General features: G+C 41.4%; 1 protein-coding gene across 13 annotated transcripts in view; it reads right to left on the bottom strand.

Annotated features, from left to right (window-relative positions):
* ap3b2 (adaptor related protein complex 3 subunit beta 2) overlaps positions 1-12,434 on the bottom strand; it is a 56,760-nt gene that overhangs the window by 11,124 nt on the left and 33,202 nt on the right. For 5 of the 13 annotated variants that reach the window (XM_026175205.1, XM_026175197.1, XM_026175201.1 and 2 more), the window contains exons 17-25: positions 11,313-11,443; positions 7,021-7,059; positions 6,175-6,289; positions 3,547-3,724; positions 3,240-3,405; positions 2,731-2,818; positions 2,082-2,191; positions 1,731-1,959; positions 690-774 (exon numbers count right to left, since the gene is read on the bottom strand). In XM_026175205.1, the coding sequence (XP_026030990.1) occupies positions 690-774; positions 1,731-1,959; positions 2,082-2,191; positions 2,731-2,818; positions 3,240-3,405; positions 3,547-3,724; positions 6,175-6,289; positions 7,021-7,059; positions 11,313-11,443 (1,141 nt within the window). The remainder of the gene's footprint in view (positions 1-689; positions 775-1,730; positions 1,960-2,081; positions 2,192-2,730; positions 2,819-3,239; positions 3,406-3,546; positions 3,725-6,174; positions 6,290-7,020; positions 7,060-11,312; positions 11,444-12,434) is intronic. The other 8 variants (XM_026175206.1, XM_026175208.1, XM_026175209.1 and 5 more) reach the window with 3 other exon arrangements.

The following is a 12,434-nucleotide window of genomic DNA, read 5'->3' as shown; positions in this document are numbered from 1 at the left end:
TTGTATCCAACATTAGAGTGTGCAAACAAGACTAATTGATATTTGTGAATGTGCTCTTAATTTACTGGAAGTCGGCCTTCATTTTGAAATCATGCTTCTGGAGCTTTTATTTTGAAATCAGGTTTCCACGTCTTTTGCCATAATACTCAGAATACACAGGGAACGTAAAACAAAGTGGAGGCTGGCTTGACACCAGTAAAAGTGGACGGTTGGTCACCCTAGTTAAGTGTTGATGCTAGCCTCAGATAGCTGCTTTTAACTGGTGTTAGTGAAACTTTCTTTGAAGCAGATCCAAGTGTTGGGCTTGGACCGGAGCCGGTCTTATATACTTATTAATGAAAAGCACATCAGTTTGTTGGAAGACATAATTGCACAATAATCTGTGTATATTTATAAGTACAACTATTTTTTTTCCCATTAACCTCAAAATGACTGCCTGTAGCTTTATAGAAATTCAGAAACAACTGGAGTGTTTTCTCTGATATTATTAAACGTGAACTGAATCGAATCAAGAGTTTTTCCAAATAATTAACTAACTTCCTGTCTGTATATCAACGTATCAGTGGCTTAGCAGACTAACTGCTGCAGAGCAAATGCAAATCTAGCAAATCCCAAAAATGAAGCAGACCGGCAACCAGAAGCAGGACTGCACAGGAGGTCTACCCTCTGTAATCAAGAGTCCGTCTCACCACAGCTGGAAGTTTGCTGCTTGCGTTGAATCACAGAAATCGATGCCCATCACAGCTGTGGCCGTCTCACCTGCCGGAAGTAGCTCTGTGGACATGGAGGAAAGAAAAAGCCTTTAGTGTTTCCACACAAAAAACAGGCACAACTCTTAAAAGTCACATGAAAAACCGAGACAAAGATTAGGATGTGAATGTTCATACTGAAACATCTGAGACGTCCTTGTACAAAAAGTGTCCTCTAAGAAGAAAACTGAGATGGAGGCGCTGCTGACAACTTCAAAACTGCCACACTTTGTTTTTCTCTAAGTCAAGTCAACCCTGATGGACATGTTAAAATGCTCAACTCGAGTGATGAAGGCAACATTATTTACAGACTGGGTTTTATTAAGGTTTAAATTTAAGGGCACATAACTCGTGGCATGTGTGCCGGCTGTAGCTGATGTCAGGCCTCAGGTAGGGACATTCAAGTCACTGAACTGTAACCACTGCGCCCATATTTATGGTGTTTTGCAGCTTTTTGATAGAATTACATGAGTAATATTATTGGTTACTGAGTGGCAGAGCTAGTTCAAGACATTTTGGTGAACAAAGTTACAGTGTTTTATCAGTTTGTGGCTTAACACTAATTATCAGGATACTGGTGTCTATGTGGTTGCCCGTGTACAGGTCATAGAGGCAGCTTGCAACCTGTTGCCGTTAGGTGAAAGGACAGAAATCCATCAAACTTGTATTTCATGTTGATAATAAGTTTAATGGAGGAATTTAAATGTGCTGATATGTATATTTTAATATGTAGCAGGCTGATGGTCCCCTTCTTGTCTATGAACAAACTTAAATTAGAATTTTCAAATTCATAGTCACAAAAATTCAGCATCTTATTTACAGCTTTCCCTGAAGCAAAATTATTGTAATAGAAAAAACACCGACATCTGCAACAAGTACGTCTGTTTTATCTGGTGTAATGAACAGTGCAGTTTCCAAGCACTGCCAGCAGGGTTGTATTTCATATGTCTGTGCATGTACACAGTGGACAATCTCACACACCGATCTCTGGGAACTCCTTGACCCTCATCCCAGACTGGAGCTTCACATCCTCTATGTGCAGGTTCTTGGTGTCGGAAGAGGCGCTGTTGGTGAACTGCATCTGCACCGCCACCATGTTGGCGTCAGGGCTGAAAGGCTGCCGGCTGAAACAGTACTCCACCGACAGACCCTCACCCGTGATCCGGTGAAGCAGCTCGTAGCTCTTCAGCGCGCTGGAGGGAGCAATGGTCTGTAAAAAGACCCCTCTGGTTTGTCATCTGCTTTAGTTCCCCCCCCCCTCTTCATTTTCATTTCATCGCTTCACTAACAGAGAATAAAGATGTCAACAAGCAAATAATATGAAACACTTACTGCTGGGGAGAGGACAGAGTCAGACAAAGACAGCCCCTCCAGGTCGGTCACGAGGCTGTTGGATAGGAAGGTGTTGACCGGTGTGACTTGTGGTGAGGGAGCAGGTTCAACTAAGAAAGAAAGAAACAAGACACGGATGATGTTCCCAAATTCAGACCAGTGTGCAGTCATCTAATGGATTTTTTTTCCTTTGGCATCTTTGTAGAATGTGAAGGGGTTTAGGTGTGAATTAGCATCTCCAAGTCTGGTTGAGAGATTAAGTATCTTGGACGGTTTGTTTATGAATGAGGGGAGAGCATCGGTTTAATGGAAGCTCTACTTTCCTACCTATTCTGTGGACACATCTGTGGGTGGTGACCAAACCCTTGAGCTCAGTCATCTAAAAGGGGCTCAGATTATAGCTGCTGCTCCTCAAAAAGAGCTAATGAGATGGTTCAGGCATCTGAACTGCATCTAATTCAGAAGTGGTTTGTGCATTTTGAAATGGGATGAGATTCTCAGATGAAAGAGATGAAGACGGTTCTGGGAAGAGGTAGATGTGGACACCTCTGCTTAGACTGCTTTCCGTTCTAAAGAGAGTGCCATACATTTTCTACTGTCTGAGAAGAAAAGCTGGAAAGATCGAGAAAAAGAAACAAAAACAACTTACAATCATCAAGGTCGAGCAGAGACATTTCTTTCTTTTCTTTCTTGCTCTCTTTCTTGAGAGGCTTGGGAGGAGGTTTAGATTCAGCCGTCTGGAGAACAAAGAAAAACTGTCACGAATAGACGCTGTTCATGCTGCTGTATAGGAAAAGGGGCACAACTGCGCTCTCTTGTATTTTGAAATGCTAAGGTTATGAGAATTTTAGTGGCTTCTTAGATACAGGCTGTATCAAAAAGAATAATCTGGTTTAAAAGTGCTTTTATTCACCGCTAACGATAGAAACACGCACCGATGGAAAGAGCGGATTCCTTAGCTTCACATGGTTGGTGGTAGGTAGCATAACAACAGCAGGGGCTGTGTGAAACCTTATATTCAGTCATGTACTTCTATATTTATTGCAAGCTTCTATGTGCATTACTTAAAAAAGAAAACCCAGCCTTTTTAAATCTGATGATTGTTTTTGATGCACCCTGCTGCTGTGCACTTTCTCTGTAGTTAACCCTGGTTTGCACCTTTTTTTTCTTCTTGACCTCAGCCTCTGACTCCGAGTCTTCAGACTCTGACTGGCTGCTTTCAGACTCGCTTTCCTCATCTTCGTCAGATTCAGACTCTGACTCGCTCTTGCGCGGTTTACTCTTCCTCTGGTGCTTCCTCTCTTCTTCTTCGCTGCTCTGCTCACTGTCAAAGGAAACCAGAGGTCAAACTTCCCCCAAGGAGTCAAACTTTATTTTCTACAAACAAAGCGACCACCAATTCTAATAATAACATCCATAGTCCAGCAAATATGCCTGACATGGCATGCAGTGTAAAGCAGTCTACCTTTCGCTTTCTTGCACTGGCTTCTTTAGATCTTTCTTTTTTTTCTTCTTCTGTTCCTCTTCCTCCTCCTCTTCTTCTTCCTCAGACTCGGAGGCTTCCTTACTCTCTTCGCTCTCTGATCCCGACCCGCTCTCCTCGCTGCCACTGCTGCTTTCCGAGCCACTGGCAGAGTCTGACTCTGTGGAGGGAGAGGTCAGAGGTTAGAAAGGCTACACAGAGTAAGTGTGATCTGAAGGCTGTTGGTATTCACATCTTACACGGCGTCCTCTGACAAACAAAGCAGCTGGGACTGAGTGAGTCTGCGTGTTAAACTGTTTTACCATCAAAAAGAGTCGAGCTCATCAAAACCAGAGAGGAGATCAAACTTTTATTATCCTTTGTATTATTGATGCCTCAGACACTTTTTTCCTCCAGAGGCGAGGAAAAAGAAAAAAAGATAAAGCAGAACTTTTAACTGACATTCTCAGATTTTCTTTCAGCGTGAAGCTGAGGCAGACACATCAGAAACAACTAAAGACAGAGGTGTTTTATGCTACACCCGCACTCACAAAACTGCATATTGTCTATAATATTATTGTAGCCGATGATAGTTTCTGCAGCAGTAATAGTGAGGAATATTGATAATCTTCTTAAAAGAAGATTATCAATTAAAGATAACTGATCAGATGGAATCAGACATTTAGGGGTTTACTTTCTGTTTAATGTGAAATACTGTTGAGGTCAACAGATATTCAAAAGCTAGTAACAGTACCGATGTTTCAGTCAGTACTGCTAAAAGTAAGAATAATATGAAGCTCTTAAAAGAACATAAAACTATATTCAGAGTACAGGGATAATATCCAAATTAGCACTTCATACAGCAAAGGCCACAACGTATTTTGCAATTTCCCAAAAGTAATAGGATGTAATTTTCAGTGCCTAAACTTGAGGCTTAATAACTCTTGAAGCAAATTTGTAATATGTTTATTTGGGCTTTTTAGCCTTTATTTAAACAGGACGGGGGAGAAAAGATGGGAAGGCTGGGAGGAAGAGCAGGAGGACGACATGCAGCAACTGGTGATATACCTCACCCTATTTGTATTTTTAAGTGATTTTGGTGTATTTTAGACAATAAGAGACAAAATTATACTGGAAGTAATGAGGCTTTTCTATATTTCCCCATCTTAAGGTGTTATTAGAGTTATTTTAAGGTTGAGGGATGTATTCCTTAGTAGCTCTACTTCCGCATCTCACGCTGTAATTAATGGGGAATATTTCTATGTACTGAAAATTCCACACTAAACTCAGAAAACATTTTGGAAAATTACACAGGCAGCATTATAAACTGCTACCTAGTGTCTTATTTTACTTATATGATTCAAATCTATTTTTTAAAAATAACATCGTGGCTTTACTAATGTTCACAGAACTGCTTTTAAATGTTAAAATAAGATAATAATGCACTACATTAGGAAATCAGGATCAGCATAATTATACAGGCGTGCTTGTTGCTGTTAATGCACTTGCAGAATAAAGCAGGTGAAAACATTTGGATGAACAGATTTGTGCACTGGGAGTGAATGAGGTCCATGTATGAACAAGACAAGTTTTGTTTCTCTTCAGTTCTGCCTTGAGTCACCTCCAAATGTGGTCCTCAGATAATGATCCTCAATAAAAGCAGAATTGATTTGACTTTTGCTGCCTCACGATACATCATGAGGTCCTGAAACCTCACGAGAAGTCATGAGACAGCACCATATATACGCAGGTTAAAAGCAGCCGTTGACATTCTGAAATTCTTCATTACGTCTTTTCCATTTATGTCACGATGTCACCACCCCTGGCATTGACCAGCTCTCCACACACACTCCTATATAAAAATCAGCAGCCGCTCCCTCACAAATTTTGCTGTCTGTCTCCACATCCTCATCATCACACACTCATTTGAATTTGCTGGAAAATCGCTGCACATCGACTTGTAACCATCAACCCTTGATTGGTCTCTGTGTTTAGTTTTATGCAACATATTTAAACAATAAATTCAAACTCAGTACTGATACTTTCATCTGGTAACATTCTATATTTTTTTCCATTGCCAATAAATCAAAGTACAATACATTTCTTCCGTTCTTCTGTTAATACATTAAATGTGCATTAACCCCCCCGAGAAATAGTCTGCAGCCAATATTGTTATTGCTGTTGAAGTCTCTAGTTGTCTTAGGGCATTATGACCAATTTTAAAGATTTATACAGCTGGACTTGGACCTGAGTGCCACAAACAGGGTATGAAAGTTAGAAAGGATTGAGAGATGGACCTTATTTCTTTAGATTTTTATAGAATTGGTCAACAACACAAATCTCAAGGGCTTGCTCAAAGGGGGTGATATGATTATTAGGACTTATTCTGTGGGTCTTTACAATATAAAGCACATTGAGGTAACAGTTGTTGTGATTTGTAATAAAATTCAATTGATAATGAGCTTATTTTTTGAGACTGTCTCGTTTTACCAGCCCCTACCAAGATCATTCACACTGACTCAAAAGTCTCTCACACAAACACACACAAACACACACCCCTGTTGTGAGCACTACTTATTGAATCAAAAAAAAAAAATGACCATGCTATCAGTGCCAGCAGCCTAAAGTTACCACTGTCAGCAGACTCCGTAGGACCAGACTCTCCCTCTGAGTCGGTGTAGAACGGCTTTTCTACTTTCTTCTCCTTCCTCTTCTCACGGCTACTGCATTTGGTCCACTCAGGCACCTGGCATAAAACAAAACGGAAAAAGCGAGAGTACAAACAGTAAGCCTCCAGCCCCGCCTCAGAGAGAAAACCCTCAGACAGAAGCAGAAACGTGGGCAGATAGCATGGCCATGAGTGCCTCTGCCTGGGCGTGATGCAGCCAAAAGAAGCCAGCCATCGCTGCTGCAGATCTGCTCTCAGATCCCACAGACAGGGAGCAAATTTACACCAATGCTTCAATGGAGCGAGTCGTTTACTTGTTTGCATTAGAGTTTTCTGTTTTTGCACACAAAGACATTAGCACCAGGTGTTGCCTTCATGACCAGTTGCAGAAATGCTTTTCTTGTAATGATATAGGAGCAGTTCCATTAAGAGAAGTGATATCTTTGAGGAGCAGTAACTATCCTCCTACACTTAAAAAGAAAAGGCCATCTGCTTTTTCTGTGACCAAACTCATTAACCAGAGCCATCTGCTAATGAGCACGGACATCTCAGCCCCACTTAATACCCACAAGGAGCCTAATGCTGCGTGACGTGCCTGAGCACCGATCTGCCTGCTGAAAGAATCACTTCTTTAATGGTAGAGACTGAGGAACAGGGTGCTGTGTTTCAGGTAGCTTTGGCTGAGCTAAGCACAGAACAGCGACTACTATATGCGGGAGGGAGGCGTTCAGTTTAAAAGCACTTGGGTTTTTGCGGCTATATGGGTTGAGGCTCAAGAACGTGTGGCTGTTTGCCGCTAACTGACTCACACTTGTTAATGTTGTGACTCTTTCAAGCAGCGTAAAAACCTGGCAGACGTAGGGGAAAAAAAAGATTGGGATGGAGATGAGGAAAAAAGAAGGAAGTGGTTTCTTTCAGAATAAAAGTCAGGAGAGCAAGAGAAACAGGCACAGGAAGGTTTCAGGGGCTAAAAAATAAGAATGTGTGAGAACAGTTTTGGATATCACAGAGACAAAATAATAAGAATAATCCTAAATTTAATTACATGATAACTTTTAAACACAGTATTTGATAAAAGTAATCAAAAGGACAACTTCTGTTGGTAAAAAAATCAACATACTCCAATATAACTACTGGATATACCTTAATACGTACTCATACTGTCAAATTAAAAGTCAACATTAGCATTCACTACTTCACCAATACATCAAAAAAAATACATGAAATGCACTTAGTCTTCACCAGCAACAAAGTATGATATGCTAGCATGGGTTAGATGGGCAGAATGAAGAGCAGCACAGGTGGAGCAGCAGAGGGGTAGAGGAAGAAATCTGAGAACAAATCACATCAATCAAAAATAAAAAAAAATATCACGTGACAACATTTGTGACGTGATCAGCAAGCGAGTCACAAACTTCATGAAGAAAACCAAGCAGATGGACGGGAGGAGACCTGGAGGAGTCCCTGTCAGCAGGTCAAAATCTTTTGTTTTGCTTTAAGCTCTCACAAGGCTTCTGTTCTATGTTGGCGTCACTAAAAAGTGCACCTGAGTGAAAGAGAAACAATAAAATAAACAGATCTGTTCCTTAGTAGTGTAGATGTTTTTAACATTTAGAAACGTAAAAAAGGTTTTAGCTAACCCCAAAGCAAAACACCCTTCATCCTTCCACTACTGTACTATCTTCACGTGTCACATGACCACTCCTACGATGTCTATTTTCTATAGACCATGGAAGCTCCCCGAGCTTCTACAATGTAGCATAATGTTCATTTCAGTAATCTACCCTGTCTAAATGTTGGCTGCTTATCAAAAGGCACTGAGGCAGAACTAGCCTGGCATTGAGCATCAGCACTTCTGCTTTCTAAAGCAAAGCCTGGAAAAAGTCTTTAAGAATGAATAACTTTCTGTCAGAGGATTAACGTCTACAGCTCTGCTCTCACAATATACCTTCCTGCCAAATATTAATCTTTTCCAGTTCTTGTAGATCCTTTAATTTCACTCCTGCCACTAAATTACTGCTTCAAACTCGTTTTAGGGCAGTGTTTGGACAAACGAACAAAAATCTCATGTGCAGGAGGCACTCATCAGGTGGGTTTGGACAGCATGCACCTGTAAGCTTCACAGGTACATGTTTTCCAAGCTGGCAGGTGGAGAGGTTTAAGATAAGAACATGAAGATTTTTTCTCATGAAACTCGCTATATATTTAAAATTTTCAGCCAATATGAAAGAGAAGTCCCAAAACTGCTGATAAAGACAGTGTGATATGTTTGGAAGCCCCTGTTGGAGCTTAATGATTAAGTAAATCTTGAGACTAGAAGATTTTTTCCTGAGATTAAGAATTGATTTTGACTGGTCTCATTTACAAATTAGAATCAGCTTTGTTTATAAAATTAAAGAAACTTCTATCCCACTGCTTATTACTAAACAATTTATTGGACCCCTTAAAGCTGAACTCTGTCTGCTTGAAACAAACACAGTGGTCAGTCTTACTTCGTGTGGACTGACAGAGGATTTATCAGAATCAGAATCAGAATACTTTATTCATCCCGAGGGAAATTTGATGTCACCTAAATGGTAAATGGCCTGTATTTGTATAGCGCTTTACTAGTCCCTAAGGACCCCAAAGCGCTTTACACATCCAGTCATCCACCCATTCACACACTGTGATCATTGTGTGATATGAAATGTGTAAATCATTTTGTATAAATGCCAACATCAGCAGTTTAGACGTTAACTGACAGGCAGGGAAGAAACAGAGAGAGCAGTCATCAACGCAAACACCACTGCATTTCCAAACTCAAAGGGAGGGGCACCTCTCGCCAGTCTCCTAGTAAGCCGATCCGCCCCTCTCCGGTGGTTATGACCTCCTCTGTCTGTGGAGGACCGTATAGCAGAAGGAGAGTCTGTCAGAGAGGCTGAGGCTTCAGAAGATTCACTGACCCTCCCAACTTTAACAGCCACAACTTGAGTGGATGCAATGCGAGACTTTCAGAATAACCCAGAGAGGTTTTTCCAGCAGCTGAACTTCAGAGGACAGTACTGAGTGTTTTACAGCTCTGCTTGTTTTTGCTCTTTAACTACAAATGATGTATAATAATGATTTGAAAGGCACACTATAGCTTTTCGGTCTGATTTCTTCCCTCAGCACTCCCTATGTTCTGAAATTTGTGAAATTTAGCTTTGCTGCTGATTACAACTGCATTTTAGCCACGAGATATCAAGAGGGGAATTAAACGAGTCTGACTGGATATAAAAACACACACCTAACTGAACATAATCAGTATTAATAAGCTTAAATATACTCTTAAAACAAGGAAAACTGGCAGATCCCAGCTTTTGGAAGGCTGGCCACAAGTATTGTATGGAAAAAAATAACCTGTTGACTAATTTGCATGCATTTATATCTTCGTGTAACAGCTCATAAATCACTCTAGTAATCTACTGCTCATAACCTTTTTTTTGCTTTAGTGATTCCTTAATTTTTACACTTACAGAGTGCTAGTTTAGCCCACTGGTTGAGTGGGTGACGATATGCAATGCAGCAGAAACGCAGTGGTTTTAGTCCAATATCAAATAAAGGCAAAAATGGCCCCCCTGAAATTTTTTTCATTTTTTCTTCTTTTTTTTTTGTACATTTGCACATTGATAACTATATATAGATATTTACGAATTTGACAGGTTCAAGCAAAGGCAAGTGATGAGCCTGTTGCACCCGCTGCTCTCGCCCTGGCAAAGCTGTCATTTCAGCTGGTCGTGCACGGCTCCGTGTTTGTAACCTCGTGCAGGTGTCACGGCCGGTGCGACTCAGTTTGTGTATAAAAACACAGACGCTGAGAGATTCCCAGATCACTCAGAGGGAGAAAACTAGCCGAGCAGCAATGAAACTGTGAGAAATATGACGCAAACTGGAAAAGCAGAGAATTCTCCTTCAAAGTAAAAAATTGTGCCTTACTGCTGTGACCAGCACATTTCAAAAGACTCAGCTTTTACCTTGAAGGCAAACAGTCTCTGGTTCATGTTTCACTACCACCGTGCGAGTAAGTCCTCCACAGACTAAGCAAACATTCAGCAATCTGCACACGTATTTTTCCTTAGTCACAGCTGCATTACCACACGATAAAAAGCCATCCTGATGACAAAACAACAATTTTCTAAAAGTAAAGATCCACTTGGGAAAACACTGATGTGTTTAACCGGCTAAACTGTACAAACATCATGGTCAAGAACATGAAAGGCGCCTGTAGTACCACATTGAAATGTGCTTCACACTTAAAGAGACACGACATGGATTACTGCGTTGTGTGTTAAAAAGCAACATTATTGTTACGAAACACATGTCACAACAAAATCAAGCCTTGAGGTCACTACTGAAATTTAAAGTTTTGTCTCCTTTTCTTCTTTTTTTAGATGGAGTAGTGAAAACACTCAAGTCTTGATTTCACGTTAATTTAACTGATGAACCGATGGCACATGGAGTGAATGGGATGGAGAAGAAGAGGAGGCTTTGGAGATTTGGGCTGACAGACTTTTGTGTTTTAAGTATTGACTAAACATTAATACTACTGTCAGCATGCTGCTGTTAAAATCTGTTCTCTTCTCTATCGCATGTGCTATTGGCTCAAACAGCTGTCAGGAAACATCTGGATGGGGCGAGTGAGCTGCTGCTGAACAGAAGCGAGTGCAGCAGAGAGGATGAGGTGGAGCTTCATGCCACTGACTGTTTCTATAATGATTCGGGTGTTCTCAAATTAGGCACTTTCTGTCTAACATGTTCTCTCATTAATATGAAAATAATCCTCTTTTCTCCTTTGTGACTCATTCTCCTCCATGGATGGGGAAGTTGTTAAGCAGCATCCATTTTGAAGTAGATGGAGACCAAAAAGGATGAGCTGTTAATGCTAATGAGCTGTAAGCAAATGAAAGATGACCAGTGAAAGAGGAATCAATGTTATATTGGAGTTAGTGTCAGGCTCTGGTGACTCTGTCCAACCCCTCTGAGGCACTGCTCTGGGGAAGGAGCAACTCTCGCTCCCCTCCATTCTTTGGGGCCCCCAGAGGGCCCCTGTGTCTCTGTGTGTTACTGTTCCCACTGCACGCACAGACTCCTTCACCTCCACGTTGCGCACGGAGGGGTCAGGGGCAGCTTCAGGCCAGTCAGGCAACTCCTGGTAGCCCCCAGCCTTGGCATTCAACAGGTGGGAGAGTGAACCCAACTGGAAGTGGTCTCGATCTGCAAAAAGAAGGAAAAACAATGCAAGCACACACAGAGATCAGTGCAACAGAAAGAGCAGAGTCACTCTTATCATAACACAGAATCACAAAGTTCTGAGAAAGAACTTCAACAGCTTTGAATTTAGTTAAGCTCCACTTCAAAGTCATCTCCTTGTGCACCTCTGGACCCAAATCCTTTTTTGACTACATGCATGTGAACTCAAACTGAAGAAAACATTAACTTGTGTGGACCACTTCCATTTACAGCCCAGAGACCAAACAGGAGTTATTAGTGGAATTCAATTCAATTCAGTTTTACTTATATAACACCAAATCACAACAACAGTCACCTCAAGGCACTTTATACTGTACAAAATTCAGACGGAAACCTCAACAGCTGGATGACACCCCGTGAGCAAGCACAGGTGGGAAGGAAAAACTCCTTTTACAGGAAGATACCGCCGGCAGAACCAGGGACTGGTAGGGACGGCCATTTAGCCCGACAGGTTGAGGGAGAGGGGAGGGAGAAAGAACAAAGGACAAACAGCTAGAAGAGTGTCTAAGTGTTAACTGTGTCCTCCGTCCCAAAGTTGGAGGATCGCTGTTCCAAAGAAGAAGAGTGTGTATCACAGAGGGTACAAAGTGGCAAACAGGGAATTAAACCAAGGGAGAGTTCTGGAAATACAGACACCCTGGAAGTGATCCAGAGGAGCACAAGGAGATGACCTCAAAGAGGAAATCGGGATGAACTTTTAAAATCTCAAATCTCAAGACTTTGCTCTGTAATATGAGGATGAGTGGATTCTCCTGTCTTTGTTATGATTACTGTCAGGCTGCTGCCACGTGAAGATCAGAGAGCTGCAGGCAAAACCGCTGGATGTACTTTAGATGAATAAAAAGATGGACAGAATGTTCATGTGAAGAATAAAAATGCTCCCGGTGTAAGGACAGACTCACAGTTACAAAAAAGATGCGTGAATGCTCTGGATGACCTTTGGCTTTTGTAAAAC

This window comes from Astatotilapia calliptera, chromosome 7 (genome assembly GCF_900246225.1).
Source record: "Astatotilapia calliptera chromosome 7, fAstCal1.2, whole genome shotgun sequence".
In the NCBI taxonomy this organism is placed as follows: domain Eukaryota; kingdom Metazoa; phylum Chordata; class Actinopteri; order Cichliformes; family Cichlidae; genus Astatotilapia; species Astatotilapia calliptera.
This window is presented reverse-complemented; position numbering and strand designations above follow the sequence as displayed.